The sequence below is a fragment of the Triplophysa rosa genome, linkage group LG4 (genome assembly GCF_024868665.1).
Source record: "Triplophysa rosa linkage group LG4, Trosa_1v2, whole genome shotgun sequence".
In the NCBI taxonomy this organism is placed as follows: Eukaryota; Metazoa; Chordata; class Actinopteri; order Cypriniformes; family Nemacheilidae; genus Triplophysa; species Triplophysa rosa.
Window position 1 is genome coordinate 25,529,608 of NC_079893.1, and position 27,740 is coordinate 25,557,347.

Here is a 27,740-nt window from a genome sequence, read left to right on the forward strand (position 1 = left end):
GGGTTGAAGAACGGCACTGGTAGGGTCATTCAGAAGAGTGTTTAGCTGTTAGTGAGAATCAAACCATTTATCAATACCAGGGAGGATTGTCATCGGATACAACTCTTTGATTGGATGAATTAAGAATATTTACCGCTTTGTTGACTGTATTTTTCACTTTATTGAAAGTGTAGTTTCTGAGTTCTGGGTTTTGTGGAATGCTGATGTTACTCAGAGAAAATGTGATGATGAGAGCATATGAGGTGTCCGAGACTTCTGTTTGGAAATATATATTTATTTCAGATTGTGCCACAGCTTGATATTCACCACTGGTCCACACATTTATATCATGATGTATAAATAAGCTTTTTATTTGAAAATGATGACACTTACTTTCAAAGGTGACATTCACCACTTTCACTGTGTCATTGAGTTGTGACTCTCTGGTGTTTCTCAGAGTGGTGAAGGCACTGAGCACCAGATCTTCACTGGGGACTGGAGATGAGGAGTTGAACACTAGTCTGCTTGTCACCACTGCTGAACCAGATCTGCAAAGGGAAACATGTTTGTTTAATACATTTTAGACTTTGGTATTGAAATAATGACTAGACAAAACCTTGTTGAGAAAACAGCATATGCTGGTCAGGTATGTTTTTAAGCATGGTAGCTGGTTTGATCTGGTCATGTGCTGGTTCTAAGCTGGTTCTAAGCAACTAGCTCCTGCTCAGGACCAGCTTAAACCAGCTCATGACCAGCTACCATGCTTCAAAACATACCTAACCAGCATATGCTGTTTTTTAACAGGTAAGTAAAAAAATCTACACTTACGTTTCCAGTACAGATGTCACAGGGAAGACGCTTGCCTGTGGAGGCACTGTTGTAGTGGTCAGTCCTACAAATTCAGATGGAAGCAATAACACAGAATACATTTAGATCAAAACAAACTGTTGTTTTTTTGCCTTTTCCAAATTTTAAAGCATTAGGATTGCTAATTATCACCAATATGGACGTACCCATCAGTGAACGGAGCTCATTGAGGAAGCTCACAGGTCGTTTCTCATCGCTGTCTTGGAAGGTGTAGTCCACATTGGCATTGATTTGGTTTAATATGCTCCTGGAAGAAGTGCAGAACAGATACTTGAAATGAACTTCAGTTCTTGTATATGAAACAGATTTATTGAGACTTTAGACAAATGCTTTTTTTAAGCAGTGGTTGTTTTAATATTCCAAAATGTTTCTAAAGAATTATAAACAAGCATAATGCATACTGTTAATATAATTCAGAGACAGGTATCAGTTTAAAACTCACGTAAAGTTTGAGAAACTGGGTTCAATCTTCTTACTGGTAGGCTCATTCAGAAGAATGTTTAGCTGTAAAGAGAAAATCGAACCCTTCATCAAACTCTGTGGAAGATTTGCACTGGACACTAAATATTTCACTGGGTAACTTATGAATGATTACCGCATCATTGATCATGTCCTGCACATGCTCAAAAGTGCTGTTTCTGAGATCTGGGTCCTCTGGCATGCTGATGTTACTCAGAGTAAATATAAAGATGACTGCATAAGAGGTCTCTGAGATTTCTGTTTGGAAAAATATATATATTTTAGATCGTCCAGAAGCTTTACCTTCATCACTGCTTGACATGTTCATTCTGTATATACATAGCCTTTGACTTAATTAAAATTACATTTTGTAACATATTCACTTGATTCCCCAAAGTTTTATGTGTATAACTGTCTGACACATTCATATTTTGAAAAGCATTAGGTTTGAAAATGACACTTACGTTCGTATGTGATATTCACCACCTTTACTGATTTGTGAAGTTCTGACTCTCTAGAGTTCTGGAGTTTGCTGATAGCAGTGAGGACCATAGCTTCACTAGGAACTGGAGATGTTGAGTTGAACAGCAGTTTTGTTATGACTTCAGCTGAACCAATTGTGTTGGTTAAAGGTAAAATGGGTGTGGCAAGGGTTGAATTTTCAGTGGGCAAATATTCAGTGATTGGAGATAAGGATGTTGCAACATTTGTGGTAATGCCAGTCATGTATGTTGTGGTTAAGGGTACACTTTTGCCTGTAACTGAAGAAGTTATTGGCAAGTTTTTAGAAGTCAGGGAAGTCACTGGGATTGCTGTAGTTGTTAGGACTGTTTTCGTTGAAGTTGTAGTTTTGTAAGGCATTTTTGTAGTTAATGTCGTTAGATCCGTTTCTGTGGGTGCTGCTGTATGTGTTGTTGTTCCAGTTGTATTTGTTGGGACTTTCATGGTGGTTTCAGGTGTTGTGCTTGTGAACAACCTAGAAGTTGGAGGGACACTTTTTGTTGTTGTGATTGCAGTCATACTTAAGGTTGTTGTATTATTTGTTGTCATTGAAGCTTGAGCAGCTGGAGACTCAGTCTCTGTTTTTGCAGCTGTACTTAGAGGTCTTGGAAGAGTTGTAGTTGTTGGAGATGTTTTTGTACCTGTAAGAAAAACAGTTGTGATTATTGTAAATTCTGTTGTGATAACAGGAGCCTTAATGGCAATATATCAATGCAGTTGTGGTGGTTATTGGAGATCTGGGCCAGATTTACTAAACAGGGCAAAATAGTGAGAGAGCACAATTTAAAAAAAGCGCTGATAGGAGTGGAAATTTCTTCGGGTGATTTAGGCGCACATTTAAAAACACAGGCGCAATGTCTCTTTTCCATAATGACCAATGCAATCTACCAAGAGCAGAGCAAATTAGTTTAAAGCAGAGGTAACATCATGCATTATGACTTCTTTACACTGTTAAACGTGCTGGCTTCTCCAGCTTAACTTGGTCAACTTGTCAAAAAAAAGGTGCCGGACATGAACCACACGCGGTAATTCAAACTAAATCGTATGTCTGTGTTTTGTTGGCAATCGGCGTGTACGTGAATAATGTAAACAACATGAATTTATAGTGAATCAATGCAATGATGTATTGTGTGCTCGTGCTGTAGTCCCCCCTGCATGCCTCCAGGCGCTAGTTTTCCAGAAATAATCATACAGCTGTAGCTATCTTTTATAAATTTGATCAGACTAAATATTCTTCGAAGATACGAAGTATGCAATACTACTGTATAGGTACTCAAGATTAATATGAGATTGGCAGAAACTGCGTGTGTTACATCATCTTTAAGATGTTTTTTTTGGGGGGGTGGGGGGCGTTAAATAAAGCCGCAAATACCAGTACAATGACAAGTGCAAACATTATTAAATTGTGTTCCCTGATTCATTTAAATACTCTGCTAATTTTCACTATGTGCCTTTAGTAAACCCTACCAGTAGTAGTTTTACACCAAAAGAGGAGTTTGCGCTGCCACAAGCTGTTAGTAAATCTGGCACCTGGTGTTTGTTTTTGCAGCTGAGGTTGGTATTTTACTGTTGAAGTGTTGTAGTGGTTAGAGATAAATTTGTAGTTGTCAGTGAAACTGTTATGGTAAGGGAATATGTTGCTGTGGGATCCTTAGTTTTAGCATTTGTGGTGGTTATGGGAGACTTCGTGTTTGTTTTAACCACTGTGGTTAGGAGTTTAGGGTCATAAAGGTGGGACATATTGTTGAATAAGTTTGAGAAACAGTTGTGGTAGTTAGAAGTGTTGGTTATGAAATTGGCAATGTTTGTTTAATGTGGTTGTACATTTAGGAAGTGTCGTTATAGAAAGATATATTTTTGTTCCTGTTGGAGAAAGCTTTGTGGTGATTTGAAGCCCTTTTGTGGTCATTGGAGCATTATTTATAGTATGTGAAGAGGTTGTGGAAGTTTGGGGAAAATCAGTGTTTGTTTTCACAGATTTTGTTGGGGATTTATTAATTGTTGAAGATGTTTTTGTACCTCTGAAAGAAACAGTTGTGGCGACTGGAAGGGCTGTTGTGGTTTTTGGAATCATAATCACTGTGCTTGAAACAGTTGTGGTCACTTTAAGAGACTCAGTATTTCTTTTTGCAGCTGTTGTAAAGGATTTGGTAACTGCTATAGTGTTTGGAACTGTTGTCGTAGCTGTTTGAGAAACATTTGTTGTAGTTGGATGTGTTGTTTGGGTTTTAGAAGCTTCAGTGTCGTTTTTTTCTGCTGTGGTTTGGAGTTTAGGAAGTGTAGTAGAGGTTGGAAATATGTTTGTACCTATCGGAGAAACAGTTGTTGTGAATGGAAGTGCTTTTGTAGTTATGGGAGCCTTAATGTTAGTACTTGAAGCAGTACTTGCATTGGTTTTGTGAGTTTCAGTGTTTGTTTTTGCAGTTATGGTTGGGAGTTTTGTTAGTCCTGTAGCTTTTGGTAGTGTTGTTGTAACTGTCTGAGCAACAGTTGTGGTTTTTGGAAGTGCTATTGTGGTTATGAGAGCCTTTAGTGTAGAACCTGAAGCAGTTGTTGTGGTGATTGGACAGTCTGTTTTGTTTATTGTCGCCTTAATTGTGGAACTTGAAGCAGTTGTGGTTGTTATTGGAGACTCAGTATTTGTTTCTGCTGTTGTGGTTTGGAGTTTTAGAAGTGTCGTCATTGTTGAAGGTGTTGTTGTCGAAATAGTTGTCGTTGTTTGGGCAACTGTTGTGATTATTGGACTCTTAGTTGTACTGTGTGAAGCAGTTGTGGCTGTTATTGTAGACTCAGTGCTTGCTTTTTCCGTTGTGGTTTGGAGTTTTGAAAGTGTTGTAGTGATTAAAGGTATTGCTGTACCTATCTGAGAAACTGTTGTGATTGGGAGTGTTGTTGTGGCTTTGGTAGACTCATTGTTTCTTATTTCAGCTGTGGTTGGTACATTTGAAAGTTTTGTAGTGCTTGAAGGTGTTGTTGTACGTTTTTGGAAAAGAGTTGTGGTGGTTGGAAGTACTGCTGTAATTATGAGAGCCTTAATTGTAGAGCTTGATACACCTGTGTTTATTATTGGAGACTCAGTGTTTGTTTTTGCAGCTGTGGTTGAGAGATTTGGAAGTGTTGTTGTGATTGTAGATGTTTTTGTACCTGTCTGCAAAACAATTGTGGTGGTTGGAAGGGCCGTTTTAATTATGGGAGCCTTGGTTGTACAGCTTGGTGCAGTTGTGGGGGGGGACACAATTCTTGTTTTTCTTGTTGTGGTAGGGAGTTTTGCAAGTATTGTAGTGGTTGAAGGTGTTGTTGTAGTTGTCTCAGAAACAGTTGTGGTAATTGAAAGGGTTGCTGTTTTTATAGGAAACTCAGTGCTTGTTTTAGATGCTGTGGTTGGGAGATTTGAAAGTGTTGTATTGGTTGTAGGTGTTGGTGTAACTGTCTCGGAAACAGTTGCTTTTGTGGAAAGTGCTGTTGTTAGAAGGGAATCAGTGTTTGCTCTTGTAGTTGGGAGTTTGGGAAGTATTGTAGTTGTTGAAGGTGTTGTTGTAGTTGTCTCAGAAACATTTGTGGTATTTGGAAGAGCTGTTGTTTTTATGGGAGGCTCAGTGCTTGCTTTTGCTGTTGTGGTTTGGAGATTTAGAAGCGTTATTGTGGTTGGAAGGGCCGTTGTAATTATGGGAGCCTTGGTTGTAGAGCTTGGTGCAGTTGTGGTTGTTATGGGAGACTCAGTGCTTGTTTTAGCAGCTGTTGTTGGGAGATTTGGAAGTGTTGTAGTGGTTGAAGGTGTTGCTGTAATTGTCTCTGAAACTGTTGGGGTAATTGGAAGGTTTGTTGTTGTTATGGAAGACTTACTACTTGTTTTTGCAGCTGTGGTTGGGAGTTTTGGAAGTGTTGTGTTGGTAGAAGGAGATTTTGTAGGGTTCTCGGAAGCAGTTGTGGTATTTTGAAGGGCTGTTGTAACTATGGTAGTCTTAATTGTAGAAGTTGAAGCAGCTGTGGTTGTTATGAGAGACTCAGTGCTTGTTTTTTCAGATGTGGTTGGGAGATTTGGAAGTGTTATAGTGCTTGAAGGTGTTGTTGTAGTTGTCTCAGAACGAGCTGTCGTAATTCGAAGCATTGTTTTTGTTATGGGAGATTCTGTGCTTGTTTTTTCAGCTGTGGATGGGAGATTTGGAAGTGTTGTGATGGTCAACGGTGTTGGTGTAAGAGTCTCAGAAACAGTTGTTGTGGCTTTGGAAGAGTCCGTGTTTGTTTTTGCAGATGTGGTTGACAGATTTGAAGGCGTTGTTGTAGCTGTCTGGGGAGCAGCAGTCATTTTGGGAAGTTTTGTCGTTGTAATGGGGGACTCAATGCTTGTTTTTTCAGGTATGGTTGGGAGATTTGAAACTGTTTTACTGGTTGAAGGTGTTATTGTGGTTGTTTCAGAAACATTTATGGTAATTGGAAGGGCTGTTGTGGTTATTGTAGCCTTAATGGTAGAAGTTGAAGCAGTTGTGGTTGATATGGGAGACTCAGTGCTTGTTTTCGCAGCTGTGTTTGAGAGATTTGAAAGTGTTGTAGTGGTTGAAGTTATTAGTGTATTTGTCTGAGAAACAGTTGTGGTAATTGGAAGTGTTGTTGTTTTTATGGGAGACTCTGTGCTTGTTTTTTCAGCTGTGGTTGCGTGATTTGGAAGTGTTGCAGTGGTTGAAGGTGTTTTTGTAGTTGTCTTATAAAGAGTTGTGGTAATTGGAAGGGCTGTTGTGTTTATGGTAGCCTTAATGGTAGAAGTTGAAGCAGTTGTGGTTGATATGGGAGACTCAGTGCTTGTTTTCGCAACTGTGTTTGAGATATTTGAAAGTGTTGTAATGGTTGAAGGTGTTGGTGTAGATTTCTGAGAAACAGTTGTGGTAATTGGAAGTGTTGTTGTTTTTATGGGAGACTCGGTGCTTGTTTTTTCAGCTGTGATTGGGAGATTTGGAAGTGTTGTAGTGGTTGAAGTTATTAGTGTATTTGTCTGAGAAACAGTTGTGGTAATTGGAAGTGTTGTTGTTTTTATGGGAGACTCATTGCTTGTTTTTTCAACTGTGGTTGAGGGATTTGAAAGTGTTGTAGTGCTTGAATGTGTTGTTGTAGCTGTCTTAGGAGCAGTGGGGGTTGTGAAAAGCGTTGTTTTTGTTATGGGAGACTCAGTGCTTGTTTTCTCAGCTGTGGTTGACAGATTTGGAAGTGTTGCATTGGTTGAAGGTGTTGTTGTGGTTGTCTCAGAAACAGTTCTGGCAATTGGAAGGGCTGTTGTGGTTATGGTAGCCTTAATTGTAGAAGTTGAAGCAGTTTCGGTTGTTATGGGAGACTCATTGCTTGATTTTTCAACTGTGGTTGAGGGATTTGATAGTGTTGTCCTGGTTGAAGGGGGTGTTGCTGTATGGGAAACAGCTGTGTTTGTGGGAAGTGATGTGGTTGTTAAAGGAGATACAGTGTTTGTTTTTGCTAATTTAGTTTGGAGTTTTTGAAGTGTTGTAGTGGTCAAAAGTGTTGTTTTACCTGTCTGCAAAACAGTTGTGGTGGTTGGAAAGGCTGTTGTAATTGGAAATATTGTTGTTTTTATGGAAGACTTAGTGCTTGTTTTTGCAGCTGTGGTTAAGGGATTTGGAAGTGTTTTAGTGCTTGAATGTGTTGTTGTAGCTGTCTGAGGAGCAGCAGTGGTTGCTGGAAGTGTTGTCGTTGTTATGGGCGACTCAGTGCTTGTTGTTTTACCTATGGTTGGGAGATTTGAAATCATTTTAGTGGTTGAAGGTGTTGTTGTGGTATTCTCAGAAAGAGTTATGGTAGTTGGAAGGGCTGTTTTGGTTATAGTAGCCTTAATTGTAGAAGTTGAAGCAACTGTGGTTGTTATTGGAGACTTTGCGCTTGTTTTTGCAGCTGTGGTTGGGAGTTTTAGAATAGTTGTTGTGGTTGATGGTGGTGTTGCAGTTGTCACAGAAACAGTTGTGGTGGTCTGTGACCGTGTTGTCCCTGGAGCTGTAGTTGGGGGATTTGAAAGTGTTCTAGCGCTTGAATCAGTTGTTGTAGCTGTCTTAGGAGCAGCAGTGGTTGTGACAAGTGTTGTGGTTCTTATGTGAGGCTCAGTGCTTGTTTGTGCAGCTGTGGCTGGGAGATTTGAAAGTGTTGTTGTAGTTGTCTCAGAACGAGCTATGGTAAATGGAAGAGCAGTTGTGGTTATTGTAGCCTTAATTTTAGAAATTAAAGCAGTTGTGGTTGTTATGGGAGACTCGGTGCTTGTTTTTTCAGCTGTGGTTGAGGGATTTGGAAGTGTTGTCCTGGTTGAAGGTGGTGTTGCTGCTGTCTGGGAAACAGCTGTGTTTGTCGGAAGTGATGTGGTTGTTATGGGAGATGCAGTGTTTGTTTTTGCTGTTGTGGTTTGGAGTTTTTGAAGTGTTGTAGTGGTCAAAATTGTTGTTTTACCTGTCTGCAAAACAGTTGTGGTGGTTGTGTGAGACTCGGTGCTTGTTTTTTCAGCTGTGGTTGGGAGATTTGGAAGTGTTGTAGTGGTTGAAGGTGTTGGTGTAGTTGTCTGAGAACGAGCTGTGGTAATTGGAAGCGTTGTTTTTGTTATGGGAGACTCAGTGCTTGTTTTCTCAGCTGTGGGTGGCAGATTTGGAAGTGTTGTAGTGGTTGAAGGTGTTGTTGTGGTTGTCTCAGAAACAGTTCTGGTAATTGGAAGGGCTGTTGTGGTTATGGTAGCCTTAATTGTAGAAGTTGAAGCAGTTTCGGTTGTTATGGGAGACTGAGTGCTTGTTTCTTCAGCTGTGATTGAGGGATTTGGAAGTGTTATCGTGGTTGAAGGTGGAGTTGTTGCTGTATGGGAAACAGCTGTGTTTGTGGGAAGTGATTTGGTTGTTATGGGAAAAGCAGTGTTTGTTTTTGCTGTTGTGGTTTGGAGTTTTTGAAGTGTTGTAGTGGTCAAAGGTGTTGTTTTTCCTGTCTGCAAAACAGTTGTGGTGGTTGAAAGGGCCGTTGTAGTTGGAAGCGTTGTTGTTGTTTTTATGGTAGACACAGTGCTTGTTTTTTCAGCTGTAGTTGGGAGTTTTGAAAGTGTTGTAGTGGTTGAAGGTGTTGTTGTGGTTGTCTCAGAAACAGCTGTGGTAATAGAAATCATTGTTGTTTGCATGGGAGACTCAGTGCTTGTCTTTTCAGCTGTGGTTGGGAGATTTGGAAGTTTTGTAGGGGTTGAAGGTGTTGTTTTTGATGTCTGGGAAACAGCTGTGTTTGTGGGAAGTGATGTGGTTGTTATGGGAGATACAGTGTTTGTTTTTTCTGTTTTAATTGGGAGTTTTTGAAGTGTTGTAGTGGTCAAAAGTGTTGTTTTGCCTGTCTGCAAAACAGTTGTGGTAGTTGGAAGGACTGTTTTGGTTATAATAGCCTTAATTGTAGAAGTTGAAGCAGCCGCGGTTGTTATTAGAGACTCTGTGCTTGTTTTTGCAGCTGTGGTTGGGAGTTTTAGAATAGTTGTTGTGGTTGATGGTGGTGTTGCAGTTGTCACAGAAACAGTTGTGGTGGTCTGTGACGGTGTTGTCCCTGGAGCTGTAGATGGGGTTGTTGTTGTCTCTGAAACAGTTGTGGTAATTGGAAGCGTTGATGTTTTTATGGGAGACTCAGCAATTATTTTTGCAACTGTGGTTGGGAGATTTGGAAGTGTTGTAGTGGTTGATGGTGTTTTTGTAGTTGTCTTATAAACAGTTGTGGTAATTGTAAGTGTTGTTGTGGCTTTGGAAGATTCTGTGTTTGTTTTTACAGCCATAGTTGAGGGATTTGAAAGTGTTCTAGCGCTTGAATCAGTTGTTGTAGCTGTCTTAGGAGCAGCAGTGGTTGTGACAAGTGTTGTGGTTGTTATGTGAGGCTCAGTGCTTGTTTGTGCAGCTGTGGCTGTGAGATTTGAAAGTGTTGCTGTGGTTGAAGGTGTTGTTGTAGTTGTCTCAGAACGAGTTATGGTAAGTGGAAGAGCAGTTGTGTTTAATGTTGCCTTAATTTTAGAAATTGAAGCAGTTGTGGTTGTTATGGGAGACTCAGTGCTTGTTTTTTCAACTGTGGTTGAGGGATTTGGAAGTGTTGTCCTGGTGGAAGGTGGTGTTGCTGCTGTCTGGGAAACAGCTGTGTTTGTCGGAAGTGATGTGGTTGTTATGGGAGATGCAGTGTTTGTTTTTGCTGTTGGGGTTTGGAGTTTTTGAAGTGTTGTAGTGGTAAAAAGTGTTGTTTTACCTGTCTGCAAAACAGTTGTGGTGGTTGGAAGGGCCGTTGTAATTGGAAGCGTTGTTGTTTTTATGGGCGACTCAGTGCTTATTTTTTCAGCTGTGGTTTGGAGATTTGGAAGTGTTGTAGTTGTTGAAGGTGTTGTTGTAGTTGTCTCAGAACGAGCTGTGGTAATTGGATGCGTTGTTTTTGTTATGGGAGAGTCGGTGCTTGTTTTCTCAGCTGTGGTTGGGAGATTTGGAAGTGTTGTAGTGGTTGAAGGTGTTGTTGTGGTCGTCTCAGAAACAATTCTGGTAATTGGAAGGGCTGTTGTGGTTATGGTAGCCTTAACTGTAGAAGGTGAAGCCGTTTCGGTTGTTATGGGAGACTCAGTGCTTGTTTCTTCAACTGTGGTTGAGGGATTTGGAAGTGTTGTCGTGGTTGAAGGTGGTGTTGTTGCTGTCTGGGAAACAGCTGTGTTTGTCGGAAGTGATGTGGTTGTTATGGGAGATGCAGTGTTTGTTTTTGCTGTTGGGGTTTGGAGTTTTTGAAGTGTTGTAGTGGTAAAAAGTGTTGTTTTACCTGTCTGCAAAACAGTTTTGGTGGTTCGAAGGCCCGTTGTAGTTGGAAGCGTTGTTGTTTTTATGGGAGACTCAGTGCTTGTTTTTTCAGCTGTGTTTGGGAGATTTGGAAATGTTGTGGTGGTAGAATGTGTTGGTGTAACTGTTTCAGAAACAGCTGTCTTTGTGGGAAGTGATGTGGTGTTTATGGGAGATACAGTGTTTGTTTTTGCTGTTTTAGTTTGGAGTTTTTCTAGTGTTGTAGTGGTCAAAAGTGTTGTTTTACCTTTTATGGGAGACCCAGTGCTTGTCTTTTCAGCTGTGGTTGGGAGATTTGGAAGTGTTGTAGGGGTTGAAGGTGTTGTTGTGGTTGTCTCAGAAACAGTTGTAGTAATTGGATGGGCTGTTGTGGTTAAGGTAGACTTAATTGTAGAAGTTGGAGCAGTTGTGGTTGTTATGGGAGACTCAGAGCTTGTTTTTTCAGCTGCAGATTCGGGGTTCGGAATTGTTGTCTTGGTTGAAGGTGGTGTTTTTGATGTCTGGGAAACAGCTGTGTTTGTGGGAAGTGATGTGGTTGTTATGGGAGATACAGTGTTTGTTTTTGCTAATTTAGTTTGGAGTTTTTGAAGTGTTGTAGTGGTCAAAGGTGTTGTTTTTCCTGTCTGCAAAACAGTTGTGGTGGTTGGAAGGCCCGTTGTAATTGGAAGCGTTGTTGTCTTTATGGGAGACTCAGTGCTTGTTTTTTTATCTATAGTTGGGAGATTTAAAAGTGTTTTAGTGGTTGATGGTGTTGGTGTGGTTGTCTCCGAAACAGTTGTGGTAATTGGAAGCGTTGATGTTTTTATGGGAGACTCTGTGCTAGTTTTTTCAGCTGTGGTTGGGAGATTTGGAAGTGTTGTAGTGGTTGATGGTGTTTTTGTAGTTGTCTTATAAACAGTTGAGGTAATTGTAAGTGTTGTTGTGGCTTTGGGAGATTCTGTGTTTGTTTTAACAGCCATAGTTGAGGGATTTGAAAGTATTCTAGTGCTTAAATCTGTTGTTTTACCTATCTTAGGAGCAGCGGTGGTTGTGAGAAGTGTTGTGGTTGTTATGTGAGACTCAGTGCTTGTTTTTTCAGCTGTGGTTCTGAGATTTGGAAGTGTTGTGGTTGTAGAAGGTGTTGAGGTCTCAGAAAGAGCTGTGGTAATTGGAAGCGTTTTATTTGTTATGGGAGACCCAGTGCTTGTTTTCTCAGCTGTGCTTGGCAGATTTGGAAGTGTTGTAGTGGTTGAACGTGTTGGTGTGGTTGTTTTAGAAACAAGTCTGGTAATTGGAAGGGCTGTTGTAGTTATGGTAGCCTTAATTGTAGATTTTGAAGCAGTTTCGGTTGTTATGGGAGACTCAGTGCTTGCTTTTTCATCTGTGGTTGAGGGATTTGGATGTGTTGTCATCGTTGAAGGTGGTGTTGTTGCTGCATGGGAAACAGCTGTGTTTGAGAGAAGTGATTTGGTTGTTATGGGAAAAGCAGTGTTTGTATTTGCTATTGTGGTTTGGAGTTTTTGAAGTGTTGTAGTGGTCAAAGGTGTTGTTTTTCCTGTCTGCAAAACAGTTGTGGTGGTTGGAATGCCTGTTGTAATTGGAAGCGTTGTTTTTTTTATGGGAGACTCAGTGCTTGTGTTTTTAGCTGTAGTTGGGAGATTTAAAAGTGTTTTAGTGGTTGAAGGTGTTGTTGTGGTTGTCTCAGAAATATTTGTGGTAATAGGAATAGTTGTTGTTTGCATGGGAGACTCAGTGCTTGTTTTTTCAGCTGTAGTTGGGAGATTTAGAAGTGTTGTAGTGGTTGAAGGTTTTGGTGTAGTTGTCTGAGAAACATCTGTGGTAATTGGAATTATTGATGTTTTTATGGGAGACTCGGTGCTAGTTTTTTCAGCTGTGGATGAGAGATTTGGAAGTTTTGTAGTGGTTGATGGTGTTGGTGTGGTTGTCTCAGAAACAGTTCTGGTAATTGGAAGGGCTGTTGTGGTCATGGTAGCCTTAATTGTAGAAGTTGAAGCAGCTGTGGTTGTTATTGGAGACTCTGTGCTTGTTTTTGCAGATGTGGTCGGGAGTTTTGGAATTGTTGTTTTGCTTGATGGTGGTGTTGTAGTTTTCGCAGAAATATTTGTGGTGGTCGGTGACAGTGTTGTAGATGGGGTTGTTGTTGTGGTTGCCTCATAAACAGTAGTGGTATTTGGAATTGTTGTTGTGGCTTTGGAAGATTTTGTGTTTGTTTTTAAAGCCGTAGTTGAGGGATTTGAAAGTGTTCTAGTGCTTGAATCAGTTGTTGTAGCTGTTTTAGGACCAGCAGTGGTTGTGACAAGTGTTGTGGTTGTTATGTGAGAGACGCTGCTTGTTTTTCCAGCTGTGGTTTGGAGATTTGGAAGACTTGTAATGGTTGAAGGTGATATTGTAGTTGTCTCAGAACGAGCTGTGGTAATTGGATGCGTTGTTTTGGTTTTGGGAGACTCTGTGCTTGTTCTGTCAATTGTGGATGGGAGATTTTGAAGTGTTGTAGTGGTTAACAGTGTTGCTTTAACTGTCTCAGAAATAGATTTTGTGGCTGGTAGTGTTGTTGTGGCTTTGGAAGATTCTGTGTTTGTTTTTACAGCTGTAGTTAAGGGATTTAAAAGTGTTTTAGTGCTTGAATGTCTTGTTGTAGCTGTCTTAGGAGCAGCAGTGGTTGTGAGAAGTGTTGTTGTTGTTATGCGAGACTCAGTGCTTGTTTTTTCAGCTGTGGTTGGGAGATTTGGAAGTGTTGTAGTTGGTGAAGGTGTTGTTGTAGTTGTCTCTGAACGAGATGTGGTAATTGGATGCGTTGTTTTTGTTATGGGAGACTCGGTGCTTGTTTTCTCAGCTGTGGTTGGCAGATTTGGAAGTGTTGTTGTGGTTGTCTCAGAAACAATTCTTGTAATTGGAAGGGCTGCTGTGGTTATTGTAGCCTTAATTGTAGAACTTAAAGCAGTTGTGGTTGTTATGCGATACTCGGTGCTTGTTTTTTCAACTGTGGTTGTGGGATTTGATAGTGTTGTCCTGGTTGAAGGGGGTGTTGCTGCTGTCTGGGAAACAGCTGTGTTTGTCGGAATTGATGTGGTTGTTATGGGAGATGCAGTGTTTGTTTTTGTTGTTGTGGTTTGGAGTTTTTGAAGTGTTGTAGTGGTCAAAAGTGTTGTTTTACCTGTCTGCAAAACAGTTGTAGAGGTTGGAAGGGCCGTTGTAATTGGAAGCGTTGTTGTTTTTATGGGCGAATCAGTGCTTGTTTTTTCAGCTGTGGTTGGGAGATTTGGAAACGTTGTAGGTGTTAAAGGTGATGTTGTCTCAGAATCAGTTTTGGTAATTGGAAGGGCTGTTGTGGTTATTGTATCCTTAATTGTAGAAACTAAAGCAGTTGTGGTTGTTATGGGAGACTCGGTGCTTGTTTTTTCAACTGTGGTTGTGGAATTTGATAGTGTTGTTCTGGTTGAAGGGGTTGTTGCTGCTGTCTGGGAAACAGCTGTGTTTGTTGGAATTGATGTGGTTGTTATGGGAGATGCAGTGTTTGTTTTTGTTGTTGTGGTTTGGAGTTTTTGAAGTGTTGTAGTGGTAAAAAGTGTTGTTTTACCTGTCTGCAAAACAGTTGTGGTGGTTGGAAGGGCCGTTGTAATTGGAAGCGTTGTTGTTTTTATGGGCGAATCAGTGCTTATTTTTTCAGCTGTGGTTGGGAGATTTGGAAACGTTGTAGGTGTTAAAGGTGATGTTGTCTCAGAATCAGTTTTGATAATTGGAAGGGCTGTTGTGGTTATTGTATCCTTAATTGTAGAAACTAAAGCAGTTGTGGTTGTTATGGGAGACTCGGTGCTTGTTTTTTCAAATGTGGTTGTGGAATTTGATAGTGTTGTTCTGGTTGAAGGGGTTGTTGCTGCTGTCTGGGAAACAGCTGTGTTTGTTGGAATTGATGTGGTTGTTATGGGAGATGCAGTGTTTGTTTTTGTTGTTGTGGTTTGGAGTTTTTGAAGTGTTGTAGTGGTAAAAAGTGTTGTTTTACCTGTCTGCAAAACAGTTGTGGTGGTTGGAAGTGCAGTTGTAATTGGAAGCGTTGTTGTTTTTATGGGAGACTCAGTGCTTGTTTTTTCAGCTGTGGTTGGGAGATTTGGAAGTGTTGTAGTTGTTGAAGGTGTTGTTGTAGTTGTCTCAGAACGAGCTGTGGTAATTGGATGCGTTGTTTTTGTTATGGGAGACTCGGTGCTTGTTTTCTCAGCTGTGGTTGGCAGATTTGGAAGTGTTGTAGTGGTTGAAGGTGTTGTTGTGGTTGTCTCAGAAACAATTCTGGTAATTGGAAGGGCTGTTGTGGTTATGGTAGCCTTAATTGTAGAAGGTGAAGCAGTTTCGGTTGTTATGGGAGACTCAGTGCTTGTTTCTTCAACTGTGGTTGAGGGATTTGGATGTGTTGTCGTCATTGAAGGTGGTGTTGTTGCTGCATGGGAAACAGCTGTGTTTGAGGGAAGTGATTTGGTTGTTATGGGAAAAGCAGTGTTTCTATTTGCTGTTGTGGTTTGGAATTTTTGAAGTGTTGTAGTGGTCAAAGGTGTTGTTTTTCCTGTCTGCAAAACAGTTGTGGTGGTTGGAAGGCCCGTTGTAATTGGAAGCGTTGTTGTTTTTATGAGCGACTCAGTGCTTGTTTTTTTAGCTGTAGTAGGGAGATTTGAAAGTGTTTTAGTGGTTGAAGGAGTTGTTGTGGTTATCTCTGAAACAGTTGTTGTAATAGGAATCGTTGTTGTTTGCATGGGAGATTGACTGCTTGTTTTTTCAACTGTGGTTGGGAGATTTGGAAGTGTTGTAGTGGTTAAAGGTGTTGGTGTAGTTGTCTGAGAATCAGCTGAGGTAAATGGAAGCGTTGTTGTTTTTATGGGAGACTCAGTGCTAGTTTTTTCAGCTGTGGATGAGAGATATGGAAGTTTTTTAGTGGTTGATGGCGTTGGTGTGGCTGTCTCAGAAACAGTTGTGGTAATTGGAAGGGCTGTTGTGGTCATGGTAGCCTTAATTGTAGAAGTTGAAGCAGCTGTGGTTGTTATTGGAGACTCTGTGCTTGTTTTTGCAGATGTGGTTAGGAGTTTTGGAATTGTTGTTGTGCTTGATGGTGGTGTTGTAGTCGTCACAGAAATATTTGTGGTGGTCGGTGACAGTGTTGTAGATATGGTTGTTGTGGTGGTTGCCTCATAAACAGTTGTGGTAATTGGAAGTGTTGCTGTGGCTTTGGAAGATTCTGTATTTCTTTTTACAGCTGTAGTTGAGAGATTTGAAAGTGTTGTAGTGCTTGAAGATGTTGTTGTAGTTGTCTGAGGAGCAGCAGGTGTTTTGGGAAGTGTTCTCATTGTTATGGGAGCCTCAGTACTTGTTTTTTCAGCTGTGGTTGGGAAATCTGGAAGTGTTGTAGTGGTTGAAGTTGTTGTTGTAGTTGTCTCAGAAACATCTATGGTAATTGGAACTGTTGATGTGGTCAGAAGTGTTGTTTTGGCTTTGGGAGAATCAGTGTTTGTTTTTGCAGATGTGGTTGAAGGATTTGGAAGTATTGTAGTGCTTGAACGTGTTGTTGTAGGTGTTTGTGAAACAGTTGTGTTTGTGGAAAGTGTTGTGGTTGTTTTGGAAGACTCAGTATTTGTTTTTGTGGTTTGGATATTTGGAAGTGTTGTAGTGGTCAAATGTGTTGTTGTACCTGACTGGTAAATAGTTGTGGTGGTTGGACGGACTGTTGTTTTCATGGTAGCCTTTATTGTAGAGCTTGATGCAGCTGTGGTTGTTATTGGAGACTCTGTGCTTGTTTTTTCAGCTGTGGTTGGTAGTTTTGGAATTGCTGTTGTGTGTGATGGTGGTGTTGTCACAGAAACAGTTGTGGTGGTCGGTGACAATGTTGTTCTTGGAGCTGTAGATGGAGTTGTTGATGTCGTTATGCTTGTTTCTGTTGATGCAGTTGTTGCCATAGTTTTGGTTGTTGAAGCAACGGTTGTGGTTGTTGGAGCTGTTGTTGTGGTAGTTGGAGCCCCAGTTAGAGTTATTTGTGCTGTAGTTGTGGTTGTTGGAGCTTTTGTTGTGGTAGTTGGAGCTTCACTTGTATTTGTTGGAGCTGTTGTTGTAATAGTTGGAGCCTCAGTTGTTGTTGTTGGTGCTGTAGTTGTGGTTGTTGGAGCCTCATTAGTTGTTGGTGCTGTAGTTGTGATTGTTGGAGCTGTTGTTGTGATAGTTGGAGCCTCAGTTTTAGATGTTGGAGCTGTTGTTAAAGTTGATGCTTTAGTTGTGGTTGTTAGAGCCTCAGCTGTGGTTGCTGGGGCTGTTGTTGGAGCTATTTTTGTGGTAGTTGGAGCCTCAGTTGTAGATTTAGGAGCAGTTGTAGAAGTTGATGCTGTAGTTGTGGTAGTGGGAGCCTCAGTTGTGGTTGTTGAAGCCCCAGTTGTGGATCTTGGAACTGTTGCTGTGGTAGTTGGAGCCGTGGTTGTTGTAATTGGAGGTGTTGTTGTGGTTGTTGGAGCTGTTGTTGTGGTTGTTGGAGCTATTGTGGTGGTTGGTGGTGCTGTTGTTGTGGTAGTTGAAGCCTCAGTTGTTGTTGTTGGAGCTATTGTTGTAGTTGATGGTGCTGTAGTTGTGGTTGTTGGAGCTGCTGTTGTTGTGGTAGTTGGACCATCAGTTGTGGTTGTTGGAGCTGTTGTTGTGGTATTTGGAGGCTCAGTTTTTGTTGTTGGAGTTATTGTTGTGGTAGTTAGGTCCTTAGTTGTGGTTGTTTGAGCTGTTGTTGTGGTAGTTGGAGCCTCAGTTGTTGGAGCCTCCGTTGTTGGAGCTATTGTTGTTGTTGTTGTTGAAGCCTCCGTTGTTGTTGTTGTTGGAGCTATTGTTGTAGTTGATGATGCTGTAGTTGTGGTAGTTGGAGGTGTTGTTGGGGCCTCCGTTGTGGTTGTTAGAGCTATTGATGGAATTGTTGGTGCTGTTGTTGTGGTTGTTGTTGTAGTTGGAGCCTCAGTTGTTGTTGTTGGAGCCTCAGTTGTGGTTGTTGGAGCTGTTGTTGTGATAGTTAGAGCCTCAGTTGTTGTTGTTGGTGTACCAGTTGTGGATCTTAGAACAGTTGTTGTGGTAGTTGGAGCCGTTGTTGTGGTAGTTGGAGCCGTTGTTGTGGTAGTTGGAGATGTTGTTGTGGTTGTTGGAGCTGTTGTTGTGGTAGTTGAAGTCTCAGCTGTGGTTGTTGGAGATGTTGTTGTGGTAGTTGGAGCCTGAGTTGTTGTTGTTGGAGCTATTGTTGTAGTTGATGGTGCTGTAGTTGTGGTAGTTGAAGCTTTTGTTGTGGTTGCTGGAGCCACAGTTGTGGTTGTTAGAGCTGTTGTTGTGGTAGTGAGAGTCTCAGTTGTTGTTGGAGCAGTTGTTGTGGTTGTTGGAGCTATTGTTGTTGTAGTTGGAGGTGTCGTTGTGGTTATTGGGAGCTCAGTTGTTGGAACAGTTGTTGTGGTAGTTGTAACCTCAGTTGTGGGAGCTGTTGTTGTGGTAGTTGGAGCCTCAGTTGTAGTTGTTGGAGCAATTGTTGTGGTAGTTGGAGTGGTTGTTGTTGTAGTTAGAGCCTCAGTTGTGGTTGTTGAAGCTGTTGTTGTGGTAGTTGTAGCTGTTGTTGTTGGAGCTATTGTTGTGGTAGGAGCTTCAGTTGTGGTTCTTGAAGCTGTTGTTGTGGTAGTTGGAGCTGTTGTTGTGGTTGTCTGAGCCTCAGTTGTGGTTGTCGGAGCTGTTGTTGTGGTAGTTGGGGACTTAGTTGTGGTTGTTGGAGCTGTTGTTGTGGTAGTTGGAACCTCAGTTGTGGTTGTTGGAGCTGTTGTTGTTGTAGTTGGAGCCTCAGTTGTGGTTGTTGGAGCTGTTGTTGTGGTAGTTGGAGCCTCAGTTGTAGTTGTTGGAGCTGTTGTTGTGGTAGTTGGGGCCTCAGTTGTGGTTGTTGGAGCTGTTGTTGTGGTAGTTGGAGCCTCAGTTGTGGTTGTTGGAGCTGTTGTTGTTGTAGTTGGAGCCTCAGTTGTAGTTGTTGGAGCTGTTGTTGTGGTAGTTGGGGCCTCAGTTGTGGTTGTTGGAGCTGTTGTTGTGGTAGTTGGAGCCTCAGTTGTAGTTGTTGGAGCTGTTGTTGTGGTAGTTGGGGCCTCAGTTGTGGTTGTTGGAGCTGTTGTTGTGGTAGTTGGAGCCTCAGTTGTGGTTGTTGGAGCTGTTGTTGTTGTAGTTGGAGCCTCAGTTGTAGTTGTTGGAGCTGTTGTTGTGGTAGTTGGGGCCTCAGTTGTGGTTGTTGGAGCTGTTGTTGTGGTAGTTGGAGCCTCAGTTGTGGTTGTTGGAGCTGTTGTTGTTGTAGTTGGAGCCTCAGTTGTAGTTGTTGGAGCTGTTGTTGTGGTAGTTGGGGCCTCAGTTGTGGTTGTTGGAGCTGTTGTTGTGGTAGTTGGAGCCTCAGTTGTGGTTGTTGGAGCTGTTGTTGTTGTAGTTGGAGCCTCAGTTGTAGTTGTTGGAGCTGTTGTTGTGGTAGTTGGGGCCTCAGTTGTGGTTGTTGGAGCTGTTGTTGTGGTAGTTGGAGCCTCAGTTGTGGTTGTTGGAGCTGTTGTTGTTGTAGTTGGAGCCTCAGTTGTAGTTGTTGGAGCTATTGTTGTGGTAGTTGGGGCCTCAGTTGTGGTTGTTGGAGCTGTTGTTGTGGTAGTTGGAGCCTCAGTTGTAGTTGTTGGAGCTGTTGTTGTGGTAGTTGGGGCCTCAGTTGTGGTTGTTGGTGCTGTTGTTGTTGTAGTTGGAGCCTCAGTTGTAGTTGTTGGAGCTATTGTTGTGGTTGTTGGGGCCTCAGTTGTGGTTGTTGGAGCTGTTGTTGTGGTTGTTGGAATTATTGTTGTGGTACTTGGGGCCTCAGTTGTGGTTGTTGGAGCTGTTGTTGTGGTAGTTGGAGCTGTTGTTGTGGTAGTTGGAACCTCAGTTGTGGTTGTTAGAGCTGTTGTTGTTGTAGTTGGAGTCTCAGCTGTTGTTGTTGGCACTGTTGTTGTGGTAGTTGGAGCTGTTGTTGTGGTTGTTTGAGCCTCAGTTGTGGTTGTTGGTGCTGCTGTTGTTGTTGTAGTTGGAACCTCAGTTGTGGTTGTTTGAGCTGTTGTTGTGGTAGTTGGAGCCTCAGTTGTAGTTGTTGGTGCTATTGTTGTGGTAGTTGAGGCCTCATTTGTTGTTGTTGGAACTGTTGTTGTGGTAGTTGGAGGTGTTGTTGTGGTTGTTGGGGCCTCAGTTGTTGGAGCTGTTGTTGTGGTAGTTGGAGCTGTTGTTGTGCTAGTTGGAACCTCAGTTGTGGTTGTTGGAGCTGTTGTTGTTGTAGTTGGAGCCTCAGTTGTAGTTGTTGGAGCTATTGTTGTGGTAGTTGGGGCCTCAGTTGTGGTTGTTGGAGCTGTTGTTGTGGTAGCTGTTCCTCCACAAACAGTCCACCACACACACACTATGTGACAAAAATCAGTTTTTTAACCAATATAAGCATTACATTATGAATGATTTTATTTTAAGAATACATTTTAGTATCTATACCATTATATAGAATGAAAAGTTGTACTCACATATGGTGAGGAAAGTTTTCCTTCTGCCATTATATTTAGAAATAAAGGACCTGCTAAAATAAAAAATAAATGATTTAACTTGTAGTAGGCCTATATTTTTAATGTAGCAAGGCAGGTAGTTATAGGCACAAAAGGTACATCAATTTAATTACCTAAATGTTCCAGTGTTTTAATAAATTCAAAGCTGTGCTGATTTTCTATTTCATGTGCAAACTTTTTTGCAAGTAACATATTGGATTACCTTACCAAAGTCATGGGTCTTTGCAATTTCTTGTTAAGACATCATTATGTAATTACTCTGCAGCTGTTCTGAAATATTCTTGAAATATTTAGTGCTAAATATTCAGATTTTCTTTGACCTTGGGCGGAGCATACAGAAACATTCAAGAGTTAACTCATTAATATTCATGTATGCTCCACCCAAGGTCACCGAAAATATCAGGCACTGAATATTTCAGAACACAATGATTAGTTAAATGGAATTTAAGGCTCAGGTGATTTGCTAAAATAATTTGTAAAGCTAAGTGCCTTCCCAACTTGTGACACAGTTCTTTTTGAGGATGCAGAAATGAAGATGAAGACTTCGAAGGCATCAATATAGGTCAAACCGAAACATGACAGCAGCCATCAGGACACAGCAGAGACATTTCTTACAGACTTGGTAAAACATTCTATAAAACACAATTTTCTGGGTTTTTGGTGTAGATTTAAATGTAGATTAAACTACCTAATTTTAGCAAATTCAGGAATGAAACATTTGTAGTATTGCATAAATAATATTGCAAAACGTGTTATATAATAATAAATTTGTGGACATGGACCATTTTTCTGACTCATTTTTAAATGCTTTAAGTACATTACAGTATTTAGTGATAAAGAGACCAGTCAGGGCACACAGTGAATTAACATTTAGACAGTACAATAAAAACAAAACTAGGAGTTTATTTGTAAAAACAGATAATTTCGTTAAAAAACATTATTTTATTCTGTCTTGTTGTTTTAGTTATCTGTATGTTATTTAGTTTTAGTTATTATTACTTAATCTATACAACCTGACTGCAATTTAACTGACATGTTTAAAACATGATTTTTTAAACTATTTTAAAAATGGGATCTGTTTTTGCAAATTAACTCTTTAAATACACTCTAAAAAATAAATTACTATGCACATTATATATTAAATTTATACTTTTCCACACTGAGCTGAAAAGTAGTCTAATGAAGAAGAAACTAAGATTACAGATACATATGAATACAGAAGTGAGGAAAACATGTTACATCCTTCTGTAATGTCTAATGACTATAATGGACTATAACATATACAAAGACTATAACATGCTTTGTGTGTCATGACACTGTCTGGTCTGCTGTGTCTCAGGATATACAGGTGCTGGTCATATAATTAGAATATCATCAAAAAAGTTGATTTATTTCACTAATTCCATTCAAAAAGTGAAATTTGTATATTATATTCATTCATTACACAAAGACTGATATATTTCAAATGTTTATTTCTTTTAATTTGATGATTATAACTGACAACTAATGAAAATCCCAAATTCAGTATCTCAGAAAATTAGAATATTACTTAAGACCAATACAAAGAAAGGATTTTTAGAAGTCTTGGCCAGCTGAAAAGTATGAACATGAAAAGTATGAGCATGTACAGCACTCAATACTTAGTTGGGGCTCCTTTTGCCTGAATTACTGCAGCAATGCGGCGTGGCATGGAGTCGATCAGTCTGTGGCACTGCTCAGGTGTTATGAGAGGCCAGGTTGCTCTGATAGTGGCCTTCAGCTCTTCTGCATTGTTGGGTCTGGCATATCGCATCTTCCTCTTCACAATACCCCATAGTTGGTCAGCAGCAGGAAGCATCAGAAGCGTCTCGCCTGGGCTAAAGACAAAAAGGACTGGACTGCTGCTGAGCGGTCCAAAGTTATGTTCTCTGATGAAAGTAAATTTTGCATTTCCTTTGGAAATCAGGGTCCCAGAGTCTGGAGGAAGAGAGGAGAGGCACAGAATCCACGTTGCTTGAGGTCCAGTGTAAAGTTTCCACAGTCAGTGATGGTTTGGGGTGCCATGTCATCTGCTGGTGTTGGTCCACTGTGTTTTCTGAGGTCCAAGGTCAACGCAGCCGTATACCAGGAAATTTTAGAGCACTTCATGCTTCCTGCTGCTGACCAACTTTATGGAGATGCAGATTTCATTTTCCAACAGGACTTGGCACCTGCACACAGTGCCAAAGCTACCAGTACCTGGTCTTAATTGGCCAGCAAACTCGCCTGACCTTAACCCCATAGAAAATCTATGGGGTATTGTGAAGAGGAAGATGCGATATGCCAGACTCAACAATGCAGAAGAGCTGAAGGCCACTATCAGAGCAACCTGGTCTCTCATAACACCTGAGCAGTGCCACAGACTGATCGACTCCATGCCACGCCGCATTGCTGCAGTAATTCAGGCAAAAGGAGCCCCAACTAAGTATTGAGTGCTGTACTTGCTCATACTTTTCATTTTCATACTTTTCAGTTGGCCAAGATTTCTAAAAATCCTTTCTTTGTATTGGTCTTAAGTAATATTCTAATTTTCTGAGATACTGAATTTGGGATTTTCATTAGTTGTCAGTTATAATCATCAAATTAAAAGAAATAAACATTTGAAATATATCAGTCTGTGTGTAATGAATGAATATAATATACAAGTTTCACTTTTTGAATGGAATTAGTGAAATAAATCAACTTTTTGATGATATTCTAATTATATGACCAGCACCTGTATTCTAAGTGTTTATGCCTAAACAGAGAATGAGCTGGATGGTATATGTAACTACTCTGATGCTCTGTGCTTTTTCCTGCAACGTTGTGTGTATAGACCCTTGTGTTAAGAGCTCAAGGGTTTGGAGGTTTTAGTCTAAGCCGGGAACACTCAAACTGATACAATGTTTGCCTTGAATGCACTATAAGTCAATTTGGATAAAAGTTCTGCCAAATGCATACATAGAATTTTATGGCAATGTCACTGTATTGTGGAGGCCAAGACTGTCATAAAATTATATATAGAGAGCTGTGTTTTTCTGGTTTGAAAGTACAATAACCTTTACATCTCTCAACGGCTTAAATACTTGACAAGCATAAGTTTTCACAATTTGTAAGTGGAGACATTTTTGTATTTAGTGTAGATTCAAAAAAAGCATTGAGATCATTTGGTACATTTTTGCCTCATTTATTTAATCCTTTCCCGATATGGCGACTTGTTATTGCAGTAACGGTCACTGTGGTGTCTGTATGTCAATAGAGCTTGTTAATCGACGTCACACACGTTGAATGTTGCGTCATCTTGGGAGGATGGCTGCTAGTGCGTTCAATGCAGTGTTTTGTTTTTCTTGTTTGATTAGGAAATATAACTATGGTAGGTCGGTCTTGCTGTGTTAAAAGAAACTGCAATAGCATAACGCAGAGTCGTTCAGGAAAAGCCCATTGTAATTTCACTTTCGATTTCTCCATATATCAAACAAAACAAGTAACGGTACATATCAAAACAATAATAGCAGTGGAGTATTATCCTCCCAAGATGGCGGCGCCACTGCAACATGCAACATATAGCGTGACGTCAGCTTCACATTCTCTATAGCAGGGAGGGCAAACTTTTTAGACCAGAGGGCCACATCAAGTTTTGCAAACCAAGTGAAGGGTTATCATGCTACAACCTTGATAATAGAACATTTATTTAAACTGGAGGTATGCATGGAAAATATATTACCTGACAGAAAAATGTGTCATATTAACACATTAAACAACAATTCTTATTTAATATCTATTATTGAGTCATATTTACAACAGATATAATCTCACTGCACTTCTATTACTATGTACATATCAGTCATCATAAAACTATGTCTGATAAAAACTCAGGAAAACCTTAGTAATTGCCTGTCCAAGCCATGGTTATGACAGTGTTAATGTGAGCAATGAGCCTGGTCCCCTCTCCTTGCAAGGGTGTCAAAGTCTGGAGTGATCTTTGATGTAGAGATCCTCAGGATAGCTGACAAGTGGCTGTTTGTTAGGTTTGATCTGCGGTGGGCTTTGTTGTAGTTCATGATTGAGTAGGTTTGTTCACACACATATGTGGATCCAAATAAAACAAGCATTCTTTGGGCATGTTTCTTAATGTTTGGGGGGGGGGGAATCATCCAGTGAAGCATAAAACTGGATAACTAGTGTTGTCTGAAACTTCTCCTTCAAAGTACTGTCACACTGGATGTCAATGAGTTCCAGTTGTGTGTCTGGTGGTGCATTCTCACTGTCAAAAGATTAGGGGGCATTAGACAAGTTCAAGCTCAGTCTCAATTTTTGCAAAGTCTGTGAAGCGACAGGAAAATTCTGCATGCAAGTCGCTCAAAGTGCTGCTGTACCTCTCAATGTAAGACTGTGTTATTGCTGGTGAGCTTAGTCCGCCCAGTGTTGTAAAATGAGCAAAATCTCGGCTGGATATATATCTGGAGAACAATACAAGTTTGGCTTTGAACGCTTTCACGTTAATGTACAGTTCGTGCGCAAAAACGTCCTTTCCCTGAAGTTTCACATTGAGATCGTTCAGATGCCTGAGTTTGTCGACACCGAACGCGAGGTCGGTCAGCCAGTCTGTGTCTTGTAATTCGGGAAAGTCGTCAGTTTTACCAACTGTATTGAGGAACGTTGTTATCTCACCTTTTAGTTCCCAGACACGGTGAAACACTTTGCCGAGACTTAGCCAGCGCACATTTGAGTGGTATAAGAGGTCATGGTGCTCTGCCTCCGTTTCGTTAAGTAGCTGAATGAACTGCCGATGGTTAAGCGCTCTTGCCCGTTTAAAGTTGACAAGCTTCACAACCACTTTGACAACATTTTCTAGCTTCAACACACTTTTACACAACGCTTCTTATATGATGCAGTGAAGAAATATTAGTTCTTCTGAGTTCAGGCATTCGTCTTTTACTTTGTCTTGTAACCCTTTTAGCAGTCCAGTGTTTTTACCGGTTAGGTTTGGAGATCCATCCGTTGTGTGACACTTGTCAGCTTTCCCCACGGCAGGTTATTTTTCCCCAGGCAGACGGACACACTGTCATATAAATCAACGCCCCTGGACGTTCCCATCATTGATTCCATCCCAAGAAGTTCCTCTGTTATTTCGAAATTTTCGTTTATTCCTCTGACAAAAATCAAAAGTTGAGCAGTGCCCGCGATGTCAGTACTTTCATCCAGTGCGATAGAAAAAAGACTGAAGCCGTCCGCTTTCTTTTTTAGTTCGGAGAGCAGCTCCTCGTCAATAACTTCAACGCGCCTGGTGATTGTTCTCCGCGATAAGCTAATTTTCTCAAACTGACTTTTAGAACCAGTACAAAGTAGGCTATGTCAGCAATCTCCACCATACAGTTTTTCACAAATTCCCCATCCGAAAAAGGCTTGCTTTGCTTTGCAATTTTATGTGCCACTACATAACTAGCTTTCGTCACAGATTCTTGAATTGCGCGCTGTTTCGTAAATGTATTTTGCTGGGCTTTTAAGTTTGTGGCGAGTTTTAAAGCCTTGTTTGCCTTTTGTGCAGATGACAGGTTCACAGCATAATTCGAATGCTTGCTTGAAAAATGACGACTGAGGTTGTAGTCTTTAAAAACGGCAATACTTTCATGGCATATTAGACATACCGCCTTTTGTCCGATACTGGTGAAGAAGTATTTTGTTGTCCATTCTTCGTTGAACACACGACATTCAGAGTCCACTTTTCTTTTTTTCGCCACACTCATTTTCACTCATTAACGTCCGAGTTATTACCAATGCATTCTAATTCTACGTTAGGCCCTAACTGTACTGCGTGCGTTTATACTGCCACCTATTGGCGTTCGCTTGTATTGCATCAAATTCGTACCAAAACATTACTCAAATGCAGTATTTAAAAAAAAACTCCCTCGCGGGCCGGATGAAAGTTTTCAGCCCGCGGGCCGTAGTTTGCCCCCCTCTGCTCTATAGCCTATGTATTAGATAGATCTCATTCCACAAAACCTGACTGACACGTATTTATTTACTGTTCACTCTTTCTTCCACACTCTTCAAATAAACCTGCGTTTATAGCTTTGTGATCTGCTTTAGGTTTATTGAGACCACACTGTAAAAAAAACGTAAAAAAAACTGATAAAGTACTGGCAGAAAATTACCAGTACATTTCCCTTTATTTTACGGACATTTCCGTTAATGCTAAAATGCAATTTAATGTAAAGTACAGGTAAAACAACTGTAAAAATGAATACGGCAAATTCCTTCATATTAATAGCCTACATTATATTGTGCCCTATTTTTACGGATTTTTTTTAGAGTGCAGCTTCATAGCACTTATGCATTGTTGACTTATGTTGCTCAAATTGTTAAATTGTAGGTTGCTTTGGATAAAAGCTTCTGCTAAATGATTAAATGTAAATGTTAAATATCATTACATTATTTGTTGCAGTACAAACAAAGTCCAATAGATAGCGCTAGCTTTCAGTGTGGTAGGCTATATTAGGTGGACCTCTTCCTTGACATGAATTAGTGATAAAGTAAAAGTATCCTCGCGCCGCGATTTACAAACAATTGACAGCAGTAGGCTACTTTTGACCAGTATCATTAGAGATGAAGAGGGTAAAATAAACTTTGTTCATATATAGCCTATATAATTCCCAGTAACTGACTGCCAATATGGAATGAATGCATAAGCGCTGCATTTGTCATGCACAAAGTATGGAACTGTCCCTTTCACGCACATAGGTCACATCAGTGGGCAGCTCTCTTCTTACAAAAACAAAACGCATAGCCAGCTGTCCACTCAAGTTGGCATCTAAAAATCTCTTTGTGTACATATGTGTACAAAAAAAGTTTAAATCATTCCCTAAGAGCAATTAAAACACACAAAAGTCCTGACTGATATGACCCTCAAGTCAAAAAGGGCACCCCTGCTCTATATCCACACTTGCGTTCTTAGCAAGTGACTGTCCCGGGTCTGTAAAATGTCAAACCTCATAATTTATCATGTTCAGGTAAACGACATTTAGCAGTCAAAGAATAAGGACTCAAATATGAGCGATGTTTGAGGAATCCAATCAATCATTAAGCAACGTACCTCATCAAGCACTGAAGTACTGAAATACAAAGAATGATAATGTATAGGGTTGAGTTTTTGTGTGTGTTATTGTAGGCCATCCCCCTGATGTTCATTTTAAATTATTTAACATAGAGCAAATCATAGCAACTTTGTATTAACTACTTCTCAAATGTATATTGAAATGACTGAAATAAAATGATAACGGTACAGTTTTCAAAGGCGACAAACTAAACAGAAGTATGCCAAAAATGCCTTAAATGATATCTTACCGAAACAGGAAGTATAGGCTACAGCAACCAAGTCTCAAATGTAAACTTTTTAAATATGTAAATAAAGAAATCTACAATATCACTTTACGCATTATAGGCAAGAAGTGTTTAAACAATTAATTAATATTTTTTCCTGTGGTCAGGAACTTACCCTTTATCTTTGTTCAAACTCATAACCATGCGCATCAAAAGAGTAATTGTCCTTATAAAGATCCGTGCGATTTGT

At 40.5% G+C, this 27,740-nt stretch overlaps 1 protein-coding gene across 1 annotated transcript; it reads right to left on the bottom strand.

Moving 5' to 3' along the window:
- Positions 1 to 70: 70 nt before the first annotated feature.
- Positions 71 to 27,740, bottom strand: LOC130553039 (mucin-2-like). Its single transcript, XM_057331777.1, has 10 exons — positions 27,666 to 27,740; positions 20,135 to 20,187; positions 16,273 to 20,019; positions 1,770 to 2,447; positions 1,442 to 1,563; positions 1,289 to 1,350; positions 993 to 1,093; positions 808 to 871; positions 373 to 527; positions 71 to 255 (listed from the first exon to the last, which is right to left on the bottom strand). The coding sequence occupies exons 1-10, from the start codon at positions 27,698 to 27,700 to the stop codon at positions 71 to 73; spliced, it is 5,202 nt and encodes a 1,733-aa protein (XP_057187760.1). The 5' UTR covers positions 27,701 to 27,740.